Consider the following 24678-nt stretch of genomic DNA (forward strand, 5'->3'; position numbering starts at 1 on the left):
ACTTTTGACACAGGCAGCAATTCTTTTACTAAAATTCAATGAAAACAAAACAGGATACAGAAGAAAAAGTATGAATGTAGAATATTTTTAAAAATTAGATTTAAATTCTTTTACATTAGGAATAATTGTACAGAATGAGTTACATAGAACTAGAAACTAATATATCTTTATTATTTTTAACACAAAAATAAATATGTAAGCATAAAGATGTTCTTTGGTTTTATATTCTTTTTAATCTCTGTAGAAAAGATGTAACAAAACAAGAATTACTTTGTATGATACATGGTTTACATGGAACTTATTTTTCAAGTCATGTGTGATAGGAAATAAATATTTCAAATAAATGTTTTTAGAAGAACTATCAAAAATTTTGCTATTTGTTTGGAAACAATTATGAACATTATTTCTCTCTCTTTCTAGTGATCTAATAGTGATACCTCATACATATACACATAGAGAATTCCAAAGCATATTGAAAAATTGGGAAAAAAAAGGGTGTTTTTTGGTTTCACCTATTATTTAAATTGATCAATTTTCATCCAGCAAAAACACATTTTATAAGAAATATTTATAAGAGAACGATCTGATTGGCTGCAATGACAACATCTACGTATTGGTAAAATCTTTATTTACAATATATGATTACCCATAAAAAAATCAAACATTTTTCATATGTAACATTTTGTTCTATTTCTATTACTTTTCAAAATATTTAACTAAATAAAAATAAAATACTTTCATCCATAACTTTAGGGGTAGTTTTTGCATCTTTAACATAAATATTAGTTAATTTTTCAATGCTTTATTTATATGCCATGTTTTATTAAAATTGAAAATTGTTAATTGGGTAATGTATCTGTAGAATTCAAACAAATATAATTTTCTAACTCACTGAAGAATCATCACTTCAAATTCTTTAAATAATTAATTGACGGTACTTGATTAATTATATTTCAAAATTATAGAGTTTAATTATGAATATGATGTAATATATGAAGTATTAAATCAATGAAATGCCATTCGTGGAAAAAATGTAATTTTTTACTAATAAAAGAACTAATCAAATAATAATTGAATTTGTGTAGTAAGCTGCCTACACTTGGATGGATGTATTTGCAGTTTAAAATCTATGTAAAACAGATTTTTTCGTGTAAGATAAAATTTAAATAATTAAGAATTAAAACAGTTAACATTATAGACATTTTCTATTAAAAAATTACTATAAAAATTCCATTATAAATACACATTGAATTTACAGAATGGAAGTATCGAACTACTTAACACGTTGATCGTTATATATTTTAACTGAATACGCACCTACATATATGTGTGAGTCTGTCCAGGTGTCACATGTTTTTATGTATACTAGTGTAGTATGCATCAAGTATATTTGAACATATACATCGTGTATACTTTCTAGCATTTGTGTATAAACTCAAAACACTGCATTGTTTTCATATAATGTATTGTAAACTTTAGAGAAGATCAATAATTTAGACAAAGATTTTTATTAAGAAAATATTTGATTGAAGAATGTATTTTAATGTGAAAAATTAACTAAAAATGATATATATATACACACATACATATATATAAACATTTTTCGATTTCATATAAGATAATAAAAAAATGATTTTATATTATGTTCACTACATATAAATAATAACAAATATTTTATAAGTAATAAATTTGCATTGTATTCTGTTGTGAACAATTGAATTATAAAGAGCTCCAAATAATAATACATTGAATTCCATACCAACGTATGAAGACCACTGATCATATTTACCATAGGTGCTAAAGTCTTTGGTATCATGAAAGGTATTGTTGATGGTGGTCTCATATTCTACATATACTATTGATCGTTTTCAATGTCAAAAATGACAGATGAAGAAGTATACATGCATATGTGTATATTGAGATTAATACACTTACTTTATGAAAGTTAGGTACAAGATAATAGTGATGCTAGAAGTCGTTTCAGAAAAATCTGTATGCCAGTTTACATATTAAAAAAGATTATTTCTTTATAAACTTGAAACTATTCTTATACAATACTAAATAAACAAAATTAAAAATGTATAAAAATTGTTCACTTCAATTGGAACAAAAATTTTCCATTTCTACTTGGAACAAAAATTTTCCATTTCTACTTGGAACAAATATTTCATGGTTTATTTAGAACATAGAGTTTTATCTAAATTTGTAAATGGCTAAAAAACGGATATCAATAGTAATTTAATAGTAATTTAAGAACATATAGTCTACTATATCATACAAAATTTCAAAATACTAAACAATGGGTATGAGAAGATAGTCATGAGAATTTATCATTATTTTATAAAGGATAAAAAGGGAATCACTTTTTCATATTTCGTTGCAACAATCTTTTTCTAAAAAAGAACTTTTATTTACAAAGCAAAATAAATTGCCAGTGACACTAGCACATGCAATAGAAATACCGCTTTCCTATTGCTTAACATAGTCCACCTGACATTCGACCATACAAAATGGGTAGAGGAATTTTTATTAATGAAGCAAAAGGATCTTGAAGAATCCAAAAAAACGATCCTTCGAAGATCAATAAGCCTCTGGAGCAGCGGTAGCCATATAATATCGCCAGGTCCACCTTTCTTGTGTTGAAAGTAATACATATCATTGACAAGAAACAAAACGCAGATCGTTTAAGTGTAGCAAGATTATTTATATCATTAATATTTGACGGAAAATAAGCAAGGCGAGTTTCTTGTTTAATAACTATTATAAAAGTAACTTGCAAGCATTGTACTTGTTTCATGTTCCTGCAAATGTCTGTATATTTGTTATTAATTGATGTGTAGAATATACTTTAAATATAATGATACAGACAAATAAAAGTTTAATAAATCAAATGAATAGAGTTTTAACAACATTCTTAAAAGGATGATCGATGGATCTTGTTTTATGAAAATTATTTCATTCTACATACTCCTAACAGTGACAATTGATAAATTATTGCATACTACAATTACGACATATATTTTACTGTTCTATAAAATTGTCCTACCCATGCAATATTATTAATATCCAAGTAATGATCCATTTGTACCCCATTTTTTTCTCCTTCGAAATTTGTATTATAAAAACATAAATAATACTTCAACTGAAAGTAGTGTCATACAGAAATATTATATCATATTATGAAATTAAGTATTGATATGGTAGGAAACAGAAACGTATCAATGAAATATAACAGGTAACCCATAGATGGACGAACTTCCGATGGAGGCAAAAAATACAGTGCAAAGTTAGATTGTATTGTAATTTAGTTATACTATGCCCATTCAAACAATCTTGTCTCATCAGAATACCTTCATTTTTCTTCAAATTACATTGTATGATGTGTTTTTTTATATAGACAAGATCGTCATTGTTATTATTTTGTTTAAATATAGCTATATCTATTGACTGTTCGTGTAAATATGAATGTATATATGTTTCAATATAATTTGTTTCTGTATTTTTTTATAAATCAGTGCTGTTACATTATATGTCTAGATATCAGTATCAATTTTGACGATTTGCTTTCATTCTCGTGTTCTTAATTGCATGAGCAACATTCGATATTTATAGTAATATATTGTAAATATCTATTAGTGGGAATAGTCTTTTAAGCAAACAAAGAAAAATATAGTTATTGCACTAGTCGCATGAAGATGCTTCATTTCCCACAAACTAAATGTATCGATATCTGTATCTAGATAAATTTAAATTATTAATCGAACAGCACAGACAAACTCTGATTATACGATAATATTGAATAATTCCTATCTAAAATCTTTTGTGCGTATAACAACAAGTAATATCGTAATACATGTTTTTACTTACGAGTTACAAATATCTGTACTATTATAGAAATTTCCAAGATCTTCGATCATTTGGTCAAGTTAATGAAAGTTACTTATTTTGTCTAATAACTTTCTATACTTGCTTGATTATATTCTTTTTTTCTTCATTTTCTTTTTCACAACCTAAAAGGTCGGGGTTCTCTTTTTTCATTGATTAATTAATCACTAGATCCAAATCACTACTTGGTTCATTGGATGTTTGTGTTTGTACAATTCACAACTCGCCTTACAATAAGATTACCGTCTTATGGTCGTTCAATATTTTAAAATATTTGAACTATGCTTAACTCATTTCACAAAAAGAATGTGTTCAATGTATTTCGGGCTGTGTGGGAAGCCAACTTTGTTTTAGTTATATAAATGTGTGATACAGTTACTAAAAATGCTTATTAACCCTTTGAAGTATTAATATATCATTCGGTTTTCTTTTCCTTCTTGATTAATTTTATTTTTAATGATGTCGAATCAAGATAGTCATAGAAAAATATACTTTAATCACACTTTTTATAATACTTCATACTTTTGATGTTTAATGTTTTTCAAATCTTTCTATTCATGCCATGACTTCATGATATGCTCCATGATGAAATTTTCAATCAAAATGAATTTCTTTCCAAATTTAAAAAATATATTTTGAACATTTAAATTGCTATATTTATTCAATGCATGCTTCAAAAGGTTAATACAAACATACATATTACAAATTTAAAATCATAATACATGCTTAGCGTTGTTTAGATTCACAGGATTCGAAATTTTTCGGATTCCCACATATGATTATTCCTTTAGTTACGGTATGTGAAATGGCGATTAAAAACTGGTATTAGTAATGTAGTGCCTTATAGAGCAATAGCATGAACCAAATAATGTTTTTAAAATATTTTAGTTAATTAAATGTACGGAAATAAATGTATAAAAATTAATTTTATTTGTACAAAACTGTAATTATCAAATTATTTAGTCTTTATTGTCATAATAATCTCTTATTTGATTATTAACAAGTTAATTGATACAAGAACAGAAAATTTGGTTCATGTTATTTGTATGTCAATAGTAACTTTTAAAGAACAAGATTTCACAAAAATCATACTATATAACATTTTACATGGTGTTAACTTTGTAACGCCATATAATCCTTTACAGAATGATAATACAGAATTTTTGCAAATGTCGTGTGTTTATGATCATTTGCGAGTAAATTACGTTTACCCCGTATTTTATAAAAATCTAATACTTTACGATGTGAAGCGCATCTTCAAGACTTCGACGTGAAAAATAATTTTAAATGATGAAATTTATTAACGAACGATAAGTCCGTCACGCGGATTTTCTATAAAAGATCTAACTTTTCTGCTTTGAAAGCTAAGTAACCACGACGTGTGGGAATAAAAATCGATTAAACTATCCAATTCATAAAATTCTCGATCGAGAACGCTATAGAAAAATATAAATTGGCGGTGTACTTATGGTAATTCGAAATTCTTTGATGAACAAAACGACATACCAGGAAGACCCGCCATAGCAATAATTATTTCGCATTATTATCGATGCAGAATCCAGTACGAAATTTAAATATACGATTTTACATCTTCAGAAACATACCTTTTTTATTTAAAACAGAAGTTTTCAAACTTTTAATTCAATAACCATAATTTATATGATTTTTAAGAGTTCCAATAAATATATGAAATCCAGATCTAATAAAAAGAGCTTATAACAATCCTAAATATGACAGCTATATGAACAGTAAATTTAAGATATTAAAAGCAGAAGAAAAAAGTCAATTAAAAATTTGGAGTAAAAACATTGAATTTATAAAATTTGAATACTTCTGATTTAAAATATGATGCTTTGTCAACTAAAAACAAATTTTACGCAATTTTATGTTAAGTAAAGTAAAACTTTTACAAATTTATATACCCACTCTTTGACTTTTCTTGGTCTAAAAGAGTGTTATGTACTGGGTTCAATACCGATTATTATGTAAAAAGAAGCTCACCAATGTCCAGCAGGTGATCGTAAATATTTCTTAGAAACGCTTGAATAACAAAGTCGCAATAACGCGTTCTTAAATGACTTAGAAACAAACGTTTCGAAACGATGAATATAAAGTATTTATATAAAATCAACTTCCACTTATTCGAATCTCAAATGCTTCACAGCGACGATCGCTCCATTTGAGCAACTTCTTCGTCATTTTTCACACTTGCAAACTCAATGTTCCACCAAAGACACCTCAGACTCCACTGGAGACATTTACACTTTTAGTTTCACTAGTGGCAAATTTAAGAAATATACAATCTTCAGAGATTTACATTTGCATCACAGTGTTTTTTCCTTTACTTACTTTAAAAAATAAGCGACACAAGTCTAAGGTGAATATAATTGGCAGTTACTCACTTTGTTTTCTGCTCTTTATAGATTAAATTGAATTGTACACTTATAACTGCTTCAAAGTTATTCTTAATTTACTGGTCAAATTTTTAAATATTTTCTTTTGTATCTGATTTTCCATCATGAGCTGCTCTCATCATTACTTTTTTATGGTACTGCAATTAAGAAGATAATTGATAACATTAGTTCCAATTGATAATATTTCTCTTATTATATATTATCCAGGCAGTAAAATCTTTAATATTTCAAGTATTTGTTAAAATTTACTAAATCTCATAAATCATGATAAAACTGTGAAAGGAAAAAAGTAAAGTTTTGCCATTATAATTCTAGTGAATATAAAATAGATATCTGTTATAAAAGAAGCTCAAATTGATATATCATTATTTGATCACTGTGAGATTAATTATTTGATATTAGCACAAGGAACTAAGACTTGTTTATCATTGTTTCATACTGCCACTATAATGCTTTGCATATTAAAGTAAAATACTTATACAAAGTATTATCATTGTTGAAAGAAGTCATACGAACATACAACTTGAATTATTTGTCCAACCTTTGGTAGATCACTATGAAAAATTTTAAGATCCACGAATTACTTCTGTGTATGTTTTCAACGATTAGGCTCTGTCACTTCATTAAACAAAGGTGTTAATGAATCAACATCTTGCAATCCATCAAAATTACCAAGTGGGTCCAAATCATTTGTTTCTGTATCAGTTTCTCCTAGAAAATTAGCTTCAAGTAAATCCACAACATTCCTACACAAACTGCCAGAAGCAGACTCGTTTCCAGTTTCATTATGTAAGTTTAAAGAATTTAAAGTAGGACTTGAAAGCATTGGTTCATTAGTCTCCTGATAGGTTTCTTGTGATTGAACTGTATGCAGTGGTGTTGAAGGATATGATCTTGATCCATTACTATCTTCAGCATAAGATGGTGTATATGTAGATACTGGCACAGGTAGTGGTGTATTTGGATAGGAGCGTGATTGTATTATTTTTTGTAAGGCTCCACCTACTGGAATATCAAGTACATTTGACGGGTCCAACATATCCTCTTCTGATAAGTTTAAATTAGAATTTGGTAAAGCATCCAATACTATTGCGTTGCTTTCTATTAAACTTTCTTCTGCAGGTTGCTCTGGTAAAATTTGTAAGCTCTGTGTACCTTCTTCATCCAAAATATTTAATATATTTGTTATATTTTCAGATGTTATTTCTTTATCACTCATTAAGAAATGTTGCTCATCTGACATGAAATTTGGACCAACATCATCGAGTAAATATGTTGATGTTCCCTCTGATTGACCAATCGACCCAAAATCATTGAATTCACTAGGTACTGGTGTAGGCGCTATAGAACTGCTCGTAGACGGATTAAAACTCTGACTTTGAAATGTTGATAAGCAATGTTGCGTCGAAATAGGTGACATTAATGCAGGATTGACCATTCTATGTAATGGAACTGATTGTGATCTATATAGTTCATTCGTGAATTGTTTATTGCCATGAAACAATTCACTAATTTCTTGATCAGGTTGGTTTTTTTGGTAGACATTTTTAATTTCTTGCAAATTTTCCTGGCTTGGATAGTTAATAAGCAATTGTTTCTGTGGTGCTAAATCGGAAGATAAAAATGCGGCACACTGCGGTCCTTGTCCCTCTCTCTTCGAAGTAACAGAAATTTGTGTTGTACTGCTACCAACCTGTACTTCTGATGATTTGGTAGAAATCAATGGTAACTGAGGTGTAGATGTTTGTCTAACTAATTCTGGACCACTTGTGGGGACGACAAAAGTATCGTTTTTACTTGTGTAAGGCATGCTGCAGGATATTGAACGTGATAACGACTTGTGAGCACGTGCTCTGGAACTAGATGCTTGCAAATTACTTCTTGAGCGTGGAACAGGCGTATTTCGCGGTGAAACAAATGGACTAGCATTTGCAGAATTAGATTTGGAAGCGCGGCCATTAATGGGCGAATGTGGGCCTGGCGATATCGGTGTAAAATTAAATATTCTACGACGTGTATTTGGACTTTGTGGTACTGTGTTAGCAATGACATTTGCATCTTGTACATGTTCCACAACGTTTGTTTCAAAACTGACCCTTCGTCTGGTATTACTTTGATTTGAATGATTTAGTAATGTTGGTAATATCAAGTTATGTTTCTGAGTAATTTCACGTTTTTCAATGTTCTGTCTGATAATAGCAGCGGGTAGTATATCAACGGGTGCATGCATAATTCCTGCTTTTAAATTTTGTTGCAATATTAGTCTTAATTGCGATACTTTATCAGATCTCGATATTTGTTCATCAATAGCAATAGCATTAGCTTCCATGTCTGAACTTGATGAGCTACTTTGTTGAAAATACTGTAATAATTCCTCCTCTTGCTCTTGGGAATTGTTACCTCCATTTAAATAATCATCTAAAGCGTCTGAATCGATTGGACACTTTTCAGTTTTACCTATGAGATTTGAATTTTCTTGCAATAACCGAATCTGATCTTTAGTTAAGATTGTAGATTCTTCTGTTGTGTTCGCACTAGGATCAAAACTGTTAGGACAACCATTTACTTTAACGCAAATTTTGGAACATGCTGATGTTTCAATATCACAGTTTTTAGGAGGCTGATTACTAACAGCCTCGTTTACTTTGCACTTGGTAGGCTTCAAATTACCAGCTAGTATCACCGAAATTTTCTCGGGAGGTTGTATAGATGTAAGTTTAGGCAACAACACATTGGAATGCTCTACATTCTCTTCTATTTGCTGTTCTGTAAGTTTCGTTTGTTTTTCAGGGCTGGTATCTGATGGCTGATTCAATACAATTGGATTGGCACGCTTTCTGGAATTTTTGGGTTTGACATCTCGCTGTGTATTTACGCAGTTGGTCATCACTACACTAGGGTTGCTATTATTCTGTACGTCTTCAATCGATTGTACCACTATATTATCACAGTTGGATTCCAGGGAGATGTTACATGGCTGACTACTAGCTTTAAGAACTTTCTTCTGCCGATTGGTTACTACAGCAGATAGACTGAACTTAGTTAAAGTGTTCTGCCCACTTGATACATTTGTACCTTGAGATGACTGATTGGACTTAGTTTTCTTATTTCCCTTGTTTGCCCCAGTTTTATTATCAACAGTCTTCTCTTTGTTCTGATTCTGAAACATTTTTTACATATTATGATGTTTGTAATTAACACACAATATATTTCGAACAGCATATCTTACTTACATGAAGTGCTTTCTATGCTATGAATCATTTTTAGAAATATTGCTTATAAATAATATATTAATTTTCTAGTACTTCCTGTTACTCTATTAATTGCAAATTATATTTAGATAAAAGTAATTTACAGAAAACCTTTAAGAAGATTGTTGTACTTATCGTAAATTTAATAACTTTAAAATAATATAGCTAGTATTATTTTTGTACGAATATTTCATTTTTTATCATTGCATGTATAAAAATTGTTCCGTGTACAGAAACATCTGGTATATAATTTTTACTGATTAACTAAACTTTATTATGTTGCTTTATTAAAATATCTTGTACCTGCATAACAGTATCAAGATGACGATGCTTTTGATCCCTTATATGTTCTCGCTGCTGTAATTTTCGTTGCAACTGTAATTGTGCTTCTCTGAGTTTCCCAGATTTTCCAGTGAGAGGTGTTACACGCAAATCTGTAGTTGACTCTAAATACACAACGTTACTTGTAGCCTATTTTTAATAGAATTATTTCTAAAATGTACACAAATTAACAAACCTTTATTTGTTGATGTATTAGAATCTCCTGAAGCACACAATATGCATATAGCAGCCAGAGATCGAGTATCAACACAAAGATTATCAACAAGATGACGTGCTAAGGCACTCAAAGTTGGAAATTTCAAGCCCAACAGACTTTCTGCCCATTCTCTGATCAATGTAGATGCAGCTCCCAACATTTCTTCGGTAATATTTTCATCTACATCATCGCTCTAAAGGATTGAATGTTTAAAATAAAAACACTTATTATTACTAAAGAAACTAATTTTAAGTTACATTATTTTCAGACAATATCACATTCAATTCTAATGTAAAATATATTTGTAAACATAACTGAATAGATGTTTCCCAATATACAAAACTAACACAAATCATTTATTACAAGAGCAGTCTAAAACATTTCAAATTTAATCTTATATCTCACAGTTTGTGTTCCAGTTATATTAGGCAATGTTGGAGGATCCAATTTAACTCTCTTGCGCATTCCAGCATAACAATAACGTGAATTGCCTCGCGTGCCTAGTCTGCGTGGTCGAACTCGTGGATACACCTGCTTCATTACTTTTCCAAAGTCAGCAGTTGATAAGGGTTTCATAGAATTCCGCATACAGTACATACTGTAAATAAATTAAAACAACAAAAATAAAATGACAAATTACAATATATTTCATGATATAATTTGTAGTCGAAGATACAAAGTAATTTTAGAACGAAATTTGTTATTTTACAATATACTGTGATCATACTAAATTTGTACTTGGTTATAAATTTATATGACAAATTGTTTTGTAAATAAGTACAATATTATTATAAATTTATACAATAATTTTTAAGACATGCAAGATTTAAAACTCTTACTTATATTCATCATACACTTCTTGTTTTGGTAAAGAGACATCAGGATCTTCTTCCAAATGTGTCTTAATCCACATGATAGTTTGATGAATTTCATAGCGATTTCCTAATGGATTTAATGGTTGTCTCAAAGGATCAACAGTTCCCCCAGTATTAGTCAATGATAATGGAAGTTTCAGGTACAATAACAATTTTTCTTCTATTTTGAGTTGTTCAATTTGTGAAAAGATATCCTGAATGTGTGTTTTCGATTCTTCACTAGGTATAAAAATTAATATAAGATTAGCATAAATAATATTTAAAACATCTATTAAATAGAAAGGATATTCAAAGTTTAAGAAATTGAAAAGTATGAATAATTTTTTTTTAACTTTGAAAATATTAAAAACAATATAATACATTAATACTTTAATATTGCAATAATTTAAACATGCAATGAACAATGGAATTTTCTTGCACATACGAAGTGCCTTACCTAATATTATCTGATATATCTCCTCTACTTTTAAAATGATAAAAAACTGTTTTCTACAAAATTTATATGATTTTGTAGAAAGTAGTATGATGGAAACATTTTTTCTTCAGATGAGATAATCTTCATTACTATTTTTAATTTTTTACACAAAATACTTTTTTTATCGATAGTTAATAGCAACATTTATGAAAAATTTAACATTTTGTAATTCAAATGCACTCAAGGTCAATGTAGGTCAAAATTATCTGTTTAAAAATTATTGTTAAAAAGAACTATTTCATGTACTCAAACATCACATTATTTTTCACATTATTTATTCTATCTCAATTTAATTATAAGAATCATATAAATGTTATTTTATATTTGCTTTCTTTTCTATTATAATGATAATTGATAAATATTAAAATTTCTTTTTTATGTACTATAAAATCTTCAAAGATTATGCAGGTTTAAATGATTAATTTTAAAACATATATATCGAAATCAATAGTAAATTATTTAATGCCTTTTCAAAAAGTGAAATAGAAACCTTGAAGCACCATTGTTAAATTCATTTTAAGTACTATTATGAGATGATGACACATAAAATATAATATTCTATTTAAAAGCATGAAGATGATTCTAATATTTCTTTAATGTCTTCATTTAAAACAAATGTTTTATTATACTTTGCTTCCATGAACCCATATACTTTTTGTAGAAAATTTTGTTACAATTCTAAAAATAGATGAAACATTTTAAATGGCGTTAGGTAGGGCATTTTGTATATTAAAAGATTTTTCTAAAATGTGGAAAATTTGAGCTTACAGCTATGTATATTTCCAATAAGTGAAAACGGAAATTCAACTTTTATTCAATATTCAGTATATCATTTTAAGAAAAATATACTCCAATTCTTTGTATCCTCTAGTTAAATTTTTAGTTATCATACAGTGGTAAACATTTAAAGTAAAAATTTGTACTGATCAGTATCAAACATTATTTATTCAAACAGTTTAATTTCCTAAACTAATGTAGGTGACATGAAAAATAAATTTCGTTGCATTAAGCTTTTTTTAGGAGAAAAATTGGATTTTTAATTACAAAATTGTACTTTGTGTGTATGTATATACACAAGAGTAAGTGAGTGAATGAGTGAGTGAGTGAGTGAGTGAGTTAGTGAGTAAGTAAGTGAGTGAATAAGTGAGTGAGTGAGTAAGTGTGTGTATGTGAGTGAGTGAGTGAGTGAGTGAGTGAGTGAGTGAGTGAGTGAGTGAGTGAGTGAGTGAGTGAGTGAGTGAGTGAGTGAAGGAGTGAGTGAGGGAGTGAGTGAGGGAGTGAGTAAGCAAGAGGGTAAGAGAGTGAGAGAAAGAGCTGAATTAACCTGATGCTATCTTCGATCATGAGCCGAATTTTATCGTGCTTGGCAGCTGTGCCATGGTTCGCCAGGGCCGTGAACTTGGCCGCGATGATATCTTGAAGTAGGTCGCCGTCGTGGAAGCCGTTCGAAAATCTGCCGGCAGCCGGTCGCTGGCTCGGTTGCATTTGCTTGTTATTATCGTTAATGCCGGCATTAATACTGCCATCACCATTTTCGAGGGAAACGTCAGTTCGTTCCTTCTTGATTCGCCTGCCGTCGAATGCGCTTTCGTCGGCATTAAGCTCGATTCTTGGTTTGCTGACGCAGGGCTTCGTTTGATCATGGTTATCAGTACTCATCGTACCCCGTCACCGGAGGCGTCTCAATTACGTGTGTAAAAATTTATCACCTCCCGTAGGATGCGAGTACCCTACCATTTTGTCAGAGTCAGCTGGACTACTTGTTAGCATTGCACTCCCGGTGATTATACATGAGCGCCATTCGAGACCCTCCACTCGCGCGGACCGACAAGTTGCCGAAGCGCATACAATATAAGAATAACCGCGAATCCGTCATACCGATTTCGCGCGCAACGTTTTACTTGCGCCTTTTGGCATAGTTAGATTTGGCGAAATGCACTTATGCACGATCCATGACGAACTTGAAAGCCAGGATTAGTGGACGGTCTACTAGGCACGAAAATCCGAGAAGTTTGCGCGTTCTTCGATCGTCATAGATCTTGCGTTTCGTCTTATGGGAACCGCTTCGTATCGCTTTCTCTGACGTGTCATGGTCGCGTTTTCATTAAATCCATAGTTCCTTCGAAAATGTCGATAATCATTGGAGATTTTCTTTTATGTTCCTTAATTATATATATTTTGAAATTGTAAAATAAATATAAATGTTTTATATATTCTAAAATAAATAACAACATTGTTGAATTTGTAATTAAATTGTACTAAATAGTAACAACAATTTCCAACATAATTGTAAAAAGTACAAGTTTCGTTCATTGTAATTTTGCCCATTTTATTTCCTCCATTTCGTATTTCTTATTGGATATTTCTGATGAAATGCCTATAATTATTGGTTTATTCATTGAATATGATTTATGATATATTATATGAAGTAATATTATTGGTTGATATTCCATTATAGGGAAGAGCATTTTCTTATGTAATGTAAACGACGTATAGAATAAAATATAAATTTAACTATTTTAGATTAAAACTGTAAATAATTTTTAAGTAAAAAATATTGTTTCAAATTTTTTATTATTAACTATAGTATTCTAGTGATATTTTGTATTTTACATTAGCAATGGTTAAATAATGTTTCACCTATTGAATTACTTGCTGCGTGAACGATATTTTAAGACCGTTCAGTGTCAGTTACAGAAAAGTACTTATGCGATTCTCAATTTGTAGAAACGATTGCATTTCTTGAGCTCGTTTGACTTCAACGACCCGAGCATTCGCTTTCATGTTTATCGACATCATTTGCTACCCTCATTCTCTGTCTGTCAATTGCAGGGTAGTATACACATTGAAAACAAAGAGGGGGAACCGGTACAAATAATTTACAAAAATTAATTTATAAAAAAAATTTTTAAAATGTCGAATTTTTCAAAATAAATTGCTATTGAGGATAATTAAAATTTACATACTGTATAAAAGTATTAAAAGGTAAGTGTTAATAAATTAAAATAAAGTTTAGATTTGAGAATTATTAATTTATCCGATAAATACTTATCCTTGTATCTATTTCATATTATATTTGATATTTCATAATTGAATATAAAAAATTGTATTCAGAGTATAATAACCGAAATATAATAATAAATATCATTGATTTCAAATATCATTCATTATTTCGTGAATTTTTCGGCATAGCTATTACCACGTTTATTACTCAATTCAATAACCTAGTGCACTGCAATAGTTGTTGGTGAATAATGTCTTAATGAATGTTATGGTATTCAGTGTAATAAAAAGCCACATACCATAGTTTCTTTTATTTTAAATTCAAAAAGTGAATAATTCACGAGTGCTTGTTTCGTGAAGTATACAACATAAACAATTATCTACATTTTTACATATTCGACATTTGTCTTTGGTGAGTGATATTTAGTGTAAAAAGATTTACTGTTCCCAAAAATCTTTCATTGCACATTATTTAATTGGTAATATAGGGGTTAGATTATTTGTCTTTGGTATTTTTCAGATATTGAAATACTAAAGAACAATGTTGAGGATATTGAATTTATCTCAGAAATTATATTTGTATCCACGTGGATTGCAGCAATATTTGAAGCATTGCAAATTTCATTTGCAAAAAAATACAACATTTAATGCTACACAAAATGAAATAAATTTGTCTCAAGGTGAATTTAAAAAATTTCAAAGAGGAGAAGTTATTCATGGTTTCGTAGTGGATACAATTGCAAAAGTAGATGAATTACATTTGACTGCAGTGCAATTAACTCATTTGGGTAGTGGTGCACAATATTTGCATTTAGCTAGAGATGATAGCAATAATGTCTTTTCGGTTGGATTTCGCACAACTCCTAAAGATTCCACAGGTTTACCACATATTTTGGAACACATTACTCTTTGTGGTAGTGAAAAGTATCCATGTAGAGATCCATTCTTTCGAATGTTAAGAAGATCATTAGCTACCTTTATGAATGCCATGACAGGACCTGATTACACTATATATCCATTTTCTACACAAAATTTGAAAGATTATCGAAATTTACAATCCGTATATATGGATTCAGTGTTTAAACCAAATCTGCGAGAACTTGATTTTAAACAAGAGGGTTGGAGATTAGAGCACGAAGATGTTAATGATAAAAATTCCCCCATTGTTTTCAAGGGAGTAGTTTTTAATGAAATGAAAGGTGTTTTCAATGAAAATCAGGCCATATTAGCTGAACAATTACTAAATAACATTTTACCTAGTCATACGTATGCAGTAATTTCTGGAGGAGATCCACTTGTTATCCCCAATTTGAAACATATAGATCTGGTCAATTTTCATAAAACTTATTATCACCCTTCTAATTCTAGATTCTATTCATATGGTAACTTTCCTTTAGAAGATCATTTAAAATTTATTAATGATCAATACTTATTTCTAGTAGATAAAATTGATACATCTATGTCAGTAGTTCCTGCAGAGAAACGTTGGGATAAACCAAGAAAGAAACATATTACGTGTAGACCGGATCCTATGGCTGCAGATCCTAATCGACAGGGTACTATAGCTATAGGTCATTTATGCAATGACATACTTGATATACAAAAGACTTTTGAAATGCATGTTTTATCTCAACTTCTTTTAAACGGTCCAAATTCAGCATTTTATAAATCTTTGGTGGAATCAGATTTGGGAATTGCTTTTGGTCCAATGACAGGTTTTGATGATCATTGTAAAGATACAATGTTTGTTGTAAGTCTACTTGGTGTTAAGGAAGAAAATTTCATAAAGGTAGAACAAATCTTTAATGAAACTGTAGAAAGAATTATTGATAAAGGTTTTGAAAAAGATCATATTGATGCAGTTTTGCATAGTATTGAATTGCAAGTAAAACATCAGACTTCTAATTTTGGATTACAATTACTTTTCAATTTATCACCATTATGGAATCACGGAGGAAATCTTATACGGTCAATGAGAATTAATGAATCAATTAAAAAACTTATCCAAAAAATGGTAAAAGATAATAGGTACCTCCAAAAATTAGTGCAGACTTACTTAATGAATAATAATCACAAATTAGTATTAACAATGTTACCGTATGAACATTATGATTATGATAAAATGGTTGCTGAACGTAAATTGTTAGACTTGAAATTAAAACAACTTTCTGCAGCAGAATTAGATCAAATTTATGTTGATGGACAAATTTTACTTCAAGAACAACAAAAAAAGGAAGATTTAAGTGTTCTTCCTACTTTGAAAATAGAAGATATAAAACCAAATGTAGAACGATATAAACTTACACATGTAAAATTAGTTGATGTTCCATTACAAATATCTATTGAACCAACAAATAATGTTTGTTACTATCGAGGAATTCTCAATACCCATAGTCTATGTACAGAATTAAAAAGTTTATTACCACTTTTTAACAATATCATTACAAAAATGGGTACAAAAAGTTACGATTACAGAAATTTTGATCAGATGATACGATTAAAAACTGGAGGCTTAAATTTTATGAGTCATGTTGCTGAACATAAAAGTAATTTATTACAATATGAAGAAGGAATACTAATAGAATCATATTGTTTAGAGCCTAATATAACTGATATGTTTCAACTTTGGTCGGAAGTGTTTAATAATGTTGAATTGTCTGATCTTCAGAGATTTGAAACACTTGTTAAAACAAATGCAGCAGATTTGATAAATGGAATTGCAGATTCAGGACATATGTATGCAATGAGTAGCGCAGCCAGTTTAGTTTCACCAATTACCAAGTATAAAGAAACTTTATCGGGCTTGGAATTTGTGTCAAGAATGAAAAAAATAGCACAAATGCAAGATTTAAATTCTATATTAAATCAAATGCAAGAGATATGTGAACATGTTCTGAATAAACAATATCTGCGATCAGCAATAAATTTATCCAAAACCAATGAAATGAATATATTAGATAATGTACATGAATTTTACAAATCATTAAAGGGCACATTTAAAGATTCAAATATTTTCATAGATAATCAAAATATGGAAGTGGGAGAGAGTGCTATCCATTATGTATTGCCATATACAGTCAATTATTTAGCAAAAGCAATTTTTACAGTTCCATTTGGAGATTCAGATTATGCACCTTTACAAGTACTATCTCAGTTGATCTCATCAGTTTATTTACATCCAGAAATTCGTGAAAAAGGTGGAGCTTATGGTGGTGGTGCAAAGTTATCGTCAGATGGAATCTTTATATTTTATTCTTATAGAGATCCTAATTCTATTCGTACTTTAGATTTGTTTGAAAAAACATATGATTTTTTGTTAAATTATTCAATACCAGAAAGTGATATCAATGAAGCAAAATTGAGAATATTTCAACGTATTGATGCCCCAGTTCCTCCATGTAATCGTGGTATGATTAGATTTAAATATAATTTAACAGATGATGATATTCAAGAACAAAGAGAACAATTAAAATCTGTAACTAAGGATCAACTTATGAATGTTGCTACAAAATATTTACAACCTGGACAAAATGACATTAGAGTAGGGCGTGCGTTGATAGGGCCAGTTAATCATGATTTATTAAATAGACACTCAGAAAACTGGATAATTCAGAATCAAGAAGAAAAAACACAAGCAAGGGCGGTTGAATAAATGTTTTGTTAAGTTAAAAATCTGTGAAATTATTTGTGCAAATTTTTAGTATATATATATACTACATTAATTGTATACATATTAAGGTTTATATATAAATAATATATGTAATTTACAAAAAATAAATTTTATAAGAATTACAACATTGCGAGTTATACATATATATATATATATATATATATATATATATATATTACCTGAATAAACCATTTTTGTAGTTATAGAGTAAAAGTGAATATTAAAATATAGTTGTTTTCTTTTATATTAGATGGCGTGTATAAATGAATCTGTACAAAATAAATATTTTTTGGATGCATTGAATTTATTTGTCGAAACACAGTGGCTTTATAACTCGCCAGTCACAGATTTATTAACCAGAGGATTGCTTGATTTATTTCCAAAAGACTGGTTGAATGATTTGCAAATTTTAGAAAACCAAGAATTTAACAATATTGTTGTGAGAAAAACAACAAAGGTTGGAAAATAAATATAATTATTTGCAATGTAAATCTATTTTAACAATATACAAAATATTATTTTATTTTTAGCCATTGTGGTCAGAGTCTTTAAAGATTTTTGTTGAAAAATGTAAATATATTGATCAATTACCACTTACAAATACTATATTGTTAACAACATTACCAACAAATTTTCAAGTAGGACTAAGTAAAAAAAAACAACATGAAATAATGCATTTGGCACATTTAGTGCATAAGCAATGTGCACTACATAAAATTAAAGTTATTGTTGATTTTGGTGCAGGTTTAGTGAGTAATATATATTTATGTACATTACATATTTCCCTTTGAATTTGTATGTATAGATACATTTTTATTACAGGGGTATGTTTGTCAATTATTATACCATTTGTATGGTTATCAAGTTCTTGGATTAGAGAAAAGTCAAGCAAAAGTAAATGAAGCTAAAAGTAGACAAGTAAAAATGTATCCTGATTCACTAGCATATGTTAAATACAATTGTTGTGATTTGACATGTAATTCTGTTGAAGTAATAGAGGCTATTTTAAATACTGAATTCCAAGAAAATTCAGATGTTTGTTTAATTGGTTTACATGCTTGCGGAGATCTTAGCATACATGCATCAAAAATATTTCTTAATATGAAAGTAGCACGAATTTTGATTATGATATCTTGTTGTTACCATAAACTATCAATATCAAAAAGGACAAAAATAAATGCATCAACTGAAAAACAATACTTTAACAACTTCCCATTATCTGATTGTTTTAAATCTGTAATTTTTAACTCTAATTTTGACATTGGTTTCTTCTTAAGGCAACCGTTTTTACGATTAGCGTGCCAAGAACCAACAGATAGATGGATTAATATGTCCGTTGAAACTCACAATCAACACTCTTTTTATGTTCTTGCAAGGGCAGTTCTTCAATTATATGCAACTGAGAGTGAGTATCTATTTCTTTGATTAGTAGTCTTTATTTAACATTGATCTATAAAATAAAGAAATGTTTCAGACGATTTTTTTCTCAAGAAACGCACTCGCAAAGGAACAAGAAAATCACAGTGTTCAAATTTTGAAACTTACATTAAAGATTCATTAAATAGATATATTTTACAACCATTAAAAGGCCAAGAAATTAAAGAAGAAGGTGCTATTGTGTATTTCAATTAAATATTTTCTTCTAATATGTTTACAAATGTATTCTATTAATTTACATAGTATTAAAGTTTTTAAATATATACACTATATACAATATAAGTAACTTTAACATTCAATTACAAAATAATAGAACATAACATTAAGTTATTAAATTAATATTTTTCAGGTGTACAATCCAATCTTGATATACACGAGAAAAATATAATAGAACTGTGGAAAAGTCATTGTAACAAACTAAATGAAGTAGAAATTTATACCGCTTTACAGTTAATGTTACAAGCACCTGCAGAGTCACTTATTCTTGAAGATCGATTGTGTTGGTTGCAAGAACAGGGTTTAGATGCTACAATTATTTCAGTTATGAACAAACAGTTGTCTCCACGATCATATGCAATTGTATCTTGGAAAAGATAATAAACATTTATAAAAGAATATTTTTGCAACGAGTATTTCTATTAAATTGTTATAAATTTAAAAATTAAAAGTGTGATGTAAGTAATACTTTTAGTTTAGCGGTAACATACACGCATAAAAAGAAATTAGTTAAAATGACACTATTTTTTACGAACTCGAAGATATTTTACTAGAATGCAGAACATCTTTTTGAGATAGCGAATTCGTATACTTTATCTGTATGGATGAATTTGTGATGCTGCTTTAATGTTAGTTTTGATTGCACTTGGAGCTTTACTCATTTGTCCCACTATAAATATACAAAATATGTTTATTACGATTACAAATATAAATAATAAGAAAGATAAGTGAAACTTTCTTTTGTCTTTATGTATCAATTGATAAACAAACGAGAGGTCTACTTTAATTTTGCTTGTTAGAGCAACTGCAAGAAGTACACTTTAATTCAAACTAAAATGACAATACTTTGATCGATGGATTTTAGTCCTCTTCAAGTATATAAAATTCAAAAAAAGAAATAAATTTAATTTTTGAAAAATTTGATTAAGATTTTATGTACATCCGAAAAAGACCAACACTCATTGGTTTAAATGTTATTACTTTATTTTGGATAAATATGTGTTTCTTGCATTTGCCATAGTAACATTGAATTAAAACATACCCCGTACACAATAAATATAAATTCTAGTTATAGAATTATATCAATATTAACATAAAATTAGGTAAATTGTAATAGAGATCTTACGAGAAGGATTGCCCAGTGATCCTTGCCCAGAAGTTTGTTGTTGATTTCCAGGTCTACCTACCATCATTCCGCTAGGTACAGAATTCACTCCAGACTGAACCATTTGTATAGAATCAGACTATAATAAACAAAAATGGTTAGTATAAGATGTATGCGCTTAATTAAATAAATACATCGTGAAATTTACCTTTAAACCTTTACCCATACCCACAGCTGCTACAAGAGCATGAGTATCTGCTGTACTACTAGTTTGAGCTTGAGTTGCTCTAGATCCAGCTTCACTTTCCCATTCTTCACGTGCTTTATTTGCTGTTTCCCATATATGACTAATGACTTTTGTGTATTGTGCCACTTGTTTCTGAAAAGTATAAAATTTATAGATATTTTAGGAAACAAGACATTGTGCGTTCCACTCGCTAAATGGACCGATTACAAAATTTCGCTCGTGTAATACCGAAAACTGTTGGAGGAAAATGATTTTTAATCAATAATAACTACAAATCGTTTGAAAATCTATATGTATAAATATGTTCAAATGTGTTTTATATAGTTGTACATCAAGTTTTTTTTCCAAATAATTTTCAGGTATTAGTATAGATTTTAATAAAACTCCAGAATTAAAATATATAGCTATCATTCCTCTAACAGCTTAATTTTAATTGGTAAAATATATACTGCAAAATATTATACTCGGGTAACTATAAGTAAATTTTCAAAATAAATCATAATTTATAATAATACCAAAGACAATATACTTTAAGATAAAATGTACATATTTCAAATGTATAACTGTAGAACATAAAACATATCTTTATGGAATATTGTTAAAATGTCAAAATTATTCTATTTGCAATTTGAAACTAGTCATTTCAATTTCAGTCCAAAGCGAATGGAACTAATAGAAGCTGAAAGCTAGCTGATAGTAGCTTACATTGCAGTCCTAGATGTTGTTTAGTTAGCACATTAACAGAGAAATAGAACATCTTAAGTTATCCTTAAGCTTCTACAATTACACAATAGAGACATACGATTGTATCTGTGTCTTACAATATTCTTAAAAGTGAATTTAATGAAATTTGTGTGTTTAAATATATTATTATTTGAGAAAAATGGGATTTATAAAATGTATCTCATAAATAAATTCTGTAAGTATGTAGGAAATAAATAAGAAATATGTTATCTTACATGTGAAGTTTCATAATTTAAATTTGCAGCTTTTGCTTCAAGCTGTATCATTTTTTGTTCAGCTTGAGGCTCCACTTTAGTTCGTAGGTAATCTGGTACTAAATCATGAGCAAATGTGGAAATTCTACCTTCGGTTAATCGTAGCAGTTCTTCATCTTTTTCAGGACATAATCGTAATGGTAGAACCGTTAGATTTCTTAAGTTGGGTGCTTTATCATGTCCAAGGATTTTTGAGAGGCTAGTTAACTATAAAGTTTTATTTTGAGTGAAATTAGTTATAACGATTTAAACAAATATTTATCCAATAAATTTAGTTATACAATTATGCAATAAGTTTAAGAATGAAGAAATATTTAAAGTAATTAAGCAAAACACATTTGACAAAATAGGTATTAATCTCAATGCTTATTATATAGTAATAATTAGGTTTTATTCAATTTGAATGTTTAATAATGATTTGATTCAATTTTGGTTCTTCTATATTTGATCAGAATTTTAATTAAAATTGATCTAATTGGAATAGAAAATTAAATTTTGAAATATTTTAAGCAATATTACTTACATGTCCTGAAATAAGTGCAAAGTTATCAAGAAAATTAGGCCAATTTAATGTTTCATATTCATGTTCCAATTTGAATATCATTGCAGCTATAGCTGTTTTTAAGTCGTTTATTCTCATAATAATAGCCTCCAAAGCAGAATCCAATTGCTTTTCTTCTCTTTGCATTTTAAATTTTACTAAAATGTGAATATTTATCTATATGTATATACAATATTTATATAAAAAATTGTGTTCAGAATAATCAATTTATATTAAACGTACACCTATTTAATTGAAAATAGAATACTCACTGTTCCTCGTACGATTTTAGTGACAAAATGTATAATTGTTATTTATAAATTACTTTCTCTGCAGTAATTAAAATTGAAGAAAATATTTATACCAAACTGACAGACAGTTCCACATATCTCGGTTTATGTCCATACATCTGTAACCAGGGCCGTCTCGTGCAAGTTGTTCACTGCACGAGTATGGTTAACGAACAGGGCGGCAAGCAATTAAATTAGTTGAAAGTTGTAATTTTGTTTTTAATGTTAAAATTTTTTAATTTAAAAAGTTCTCTGAGGCTCAAACTAATTAAAAATCATTTACGATTTAGCGTAGAGAAATATATACTATGTATAATTCGAAAATCGGTGAATTAATTGAAAATTTTGTGATAGGAAAAATCCGAAGGACGAAAATTATGATTCGTCGTGATTAAACTCTATTATACAAACTGATATTTACTTATGAAATCAATCTTGTAATATTTCAAAATTATTTTGCTATCTAGTTATCTTTTATTCTTCTTTTTGGAAAAAGTTGTACTCATTGTACTGTACCATTAGTGTAGTAAATATACGATTATTTATATTTTTATTCCTTTTTAAACACTTTTTAGTAAAAGGTAGTTTTATGAAAGTTTGTACAAGAATAACCCATACTCATGTGCAGCCCTGTCTGTGATGTTTCTCAAATCGCGGTTCACAGGTCTCTGGAGGTTCGCAAGTTCTTAAAAGAAAAATGAAAGCGTACTGTAGCAAAATTAGAAGAATCTTTCCTACAATAATATCTTAAAATATTTTATAGAATTTTGCGCTATATACTCGTGCAAAAAAGCTTGTTTTTTATTAACTTTATTAGAATTTAAACGCAGAAAGACTGCCTTTGGCGCCTGAGATGAATATCCTTGTATTTTTACCGTTCATTAATTCTTTCGTAAGAAGAAAGTCATCAGTTCTGGCATCAACTAAATCGCCTACCCTAATAAGAAGAGGTCTTGGTTGTTACTGGAGCTAGTAACTTTCTGCAGGCATCTTGATTGGTGTTGAAGTTAGTGATTTTTTTCACATGTAAAAATTAATGTTCCCACTGACGACACAGTGGTATTCATCTCAGGTGTTAACAATATTAGGATATGTGCAGCGAGTATCGAAATACGAAAATCATTGCAAATAATTGAAAAATTGACGACGTAGGTTCCATTAAAACATTATTGTACATGTAGCATTTAAAAGTCACCACAATATTATTATTTATATATATATATATATACACACACATGTATATTCGATCGTGCAACTCATGACAGATTTCTATTGGTTTGCTGTCTTTGATCAGGAGCGTATCATAGGTCCGACGCATAGTTCGTCGATGATCGAAATGCGAGAAGACTTCACAATCGATTGAATAATCGATGTTACAATTGTAATAAAAAGTCGTTTCAAATGTTAGAATAAAATGTTGGATCGTCAATCGATACAAATTGTCTTTTGACAATGACTTTTTAGCTTAGAAGAGAAATAAATTAAATGTAGACTATTTACATTAAAAGGAATAAAAAGTATTTTTTTAAGAGATAAGAATAAATATGATATCGAAAAAAAATTTTTTGTAACGCGTAAGAATTTGTGGAACTAAATATTTTAACGAAACGAAAGATTATGAATGTAAATCTGAAGTATTTTATAAATTCATTTCTAATATCGCGAACAGTTTTCTTTATTTCTTAACTTTTTTTCTTCCATTTGTGCAATCATAGATTACGAAGCAAAGAAAG

The 24678-nt window shown here is 29.0% G+C and overlaps 4 protein-coding genes across 10 annotated transcripts; 2 read left to right on the top strand and 2 right to left on the bottom strand.

The window, feature by feature from the left end:
* Positions 1 to 5054: 5054 nt before the first annotated feature.
* On the bottom strand, positions 5055 to 13496 carry LOC143147077 (uncharacterized). 5 transcript variants are annotated; one of them, XR_012992163.1, is made up of 7 exons: positions 12763 to 13496; positions 10928 to 11182; positions 10494 to 10686; positions 10068 to 10281; positions 9854 to 9996; positions 6841 to 9459; positions 5055 to 6436 (listed from the first exon to the last, which is right to left on the bottom strand). XR_012992163.1 is itself a non-coding variant. In XM_076311950.1 (6 exons), exons 1-6 carry the CDS (start codon positions 13095 to 13097, stop codon positions 6898 to 6900), a joined length of 3702 nt encoding a protein of 1233 aa, XP_076168065.1. In that variant the 5' UTR covers positions 13098 to 13496; the 3' UTR covers positions 6672 to 6897. The 5 variants fall into 5 exon arrangements, 3 of the variants coding, with proteins under 3 accessions (XP_076168065.1, XP_076168067.1, XP_076168066.1); XR_012992162.1 differs by having other exon boundaries at positions 6816 to 9459; XM_076311950.1 differs by lacking the exon at positions 5055 to 6436 and having other exon boundaries at positions 6672 to 9459.
* A 592-nt stretch (positions 13497 to 14088) lies between these two features.
* On the top strand, positions 14089 to 18228 carry LOC143146705 (presequence protease, mitochondrial). Of its 2 annotated transcripts, XM_076311239.1 has the most exons (3): positions 14089 to 14423; positions 14631 to 14853; positions 14962 to 18228. In XM_076311239.1, the coding sequence occupies exon 3, from the start codon at positions 14983 to 14985 to the stop codon at positions 18091 to 18093; it is 3111 nt and encodes a 1036-aa protein (XP_076167354.1). In that variant the 5' UTR covers positions 14089 to 14423; positions 14631 to 14853; positions 14962 to 14982; the 3' UTR covers positions 18094 to 18228. The 2 variants fall into 2 exon arrangements, with proteins under 2 accessions (XP_076167354.1, XP_076167353.1); XM_076311238.1 differs by lacking the exon at positions 14631 to 14853.
* On the top strand, positions 14989 to 20159 carry LOC143146708 (methyltransferase-like protein 25B). Its single transcript, XM_076311241.1, has 6 exons — positions 14989 to 15121; positions 18362 to 18568; positions 18642 to 18860; positions 18934 to 19516; positions 19586 to 19720; positions 19898 to 20159. The coding sequence occupies exons 2-6, from the start codon at positions 18362 to 18364 to the stop codon at positions 20143 to 20145; spliced, it is 1392 nt and encodes a 463-aa protein (XP_076167356.1). The 5' UTR covers positions 14989 to 15121; the 3' UTR covers positions 20146 to 20159.
* On the bottom strand, positions 19765 to 23789 carry Med8 (mediator complex subunit 8). 2 transcript variants are annotated; one of them, XM_076311244.1, is made up of 7 exons: positions 23564 to 23630; positions 22928 to 23097; positions 22638 to 22832; positions 22076 to 22321; positions 21078 to 21248; positions 20891 to 21008; positions 19765 to 20434 (listed from the first exon to the last, which is right to left on the bottom strand). In XM_076311244.1, exons 3-7 carry the CDS (start codon positions 22800 to 22802, stop codon positions 20358 to 20360), a joined length of 777 nt encoding a protein of 258 aa, XP_076167359.1. In that variant the 5' UTR covers positions 22803 to 22832; positions 22928 to 23097; positions 23564 to 23630; the 3' UTR covers positions 19765 to 20357. The 2 variants fall into 2 exon arrangements, with proteins under 2 accessions (XP_076167359.1, XP_076167358.1); XM_076311243.1 differs by having other exon boundaries at positions 19767 to 20434; positions 22638 to 22813; positions 23564 to 23789.
* Positions 23790 to 24678: the final 889 nt, after the last annotated feature.

This window comes from Ptiloglossa arizonensis, chromosome 5 (assembly GCF_051014685.1).
Source record: "Ptiloglossa arizonensis isolate GNS036 chromosome 5, iyPtiAriz1_principal, whole genome shotgun sequence".
NCBI lineage: Eukaryota > Metazoa > Arthropoda > Insecta > Hymenoptera > Colletidae > Ptiloglossa > Ptiloglossa arizonensis.

What these genes read in the sequence shown, in the direction of transcription:
- LOC143146705 (XM_076311239.1), top strand. Translation starts at nt 14,983, where the DNA reads ATGTTGAGGATATTGAATTTATCTCAGAAATTATATTTGTATCCACGT.
- Med8 (XM_076311244.1), bottom strand. Translation starts at nt 22,802, where the DNA reads ATGCAAAGAGAAGAAAAGCAATTGGATTCTGCTTTGGAGGCTATTATT. An exon ending in TTGCACTTATTTCAGGACAT is followed by an intron (nt 22,322 to 22,637) that starts GTAAGTAATATT and finishes AAAACTTTATAG; the next exon opens with TTAACTAGCCTCTCAAAAAT. An exon ending in ATCACTGGGCAATCCTTCTC is followed by an intron (nt 20,435 to 20,890) that starts GTAAGATCTCTA and finishes GTATATTTATAG; the next exon opens with TGGGACAAATGAGTAAAGCT.
- LOC143146708 (XM_076311241.1), top strand. Translation starts at nt 18,362, where the DNA reads ATGGCGTGTATAAATGAATCTGTACAAAATAAATATTTTTTGGATGCA. An exon ending in TCAATTATATGCAACTGAGA is followed by an intron (nt 19,517 to 19,585) that starts GTGAGTATCTAT and finishes GAAATGTTTCAG; the next exon opens with ACGATTTTTTTCTCAAGAAA. An exon ending in CCAAGAAATTAAAGAAGAAG is followed by an intron (nt 19,721 to 19,897) that starts GTGCTATTGTGT and finishes AATATTTTTCAG; the next exon opens with GTGTACAATCCAATCTTGAT.
- LOC143147077 (XM_076311950.1), bottom strand. Translation starts at nt 13,097, where the DNA reads ATGAGTACTGATAACCATGATCAAACGAAGCCCTGCGTCAGCAAACCA. An exon ending in TAATACATCAACAAATAAAG is followed by an intron (nt 9,997 to 10,067) that starts GTTTGTTAATTT and finishes TTGTGTATTTAG; the next exon opens with AGTCAACTACAGATTTGCGT. An exon ending in ATCTTGATACTGTTATGCAG is followed by an intron (nt 9,460 to 9,853) that starts GTACAAGATATT and finishes AAAATGTTTCAG; the next exon opens with AATCAGAACAAAGAGAAGAC.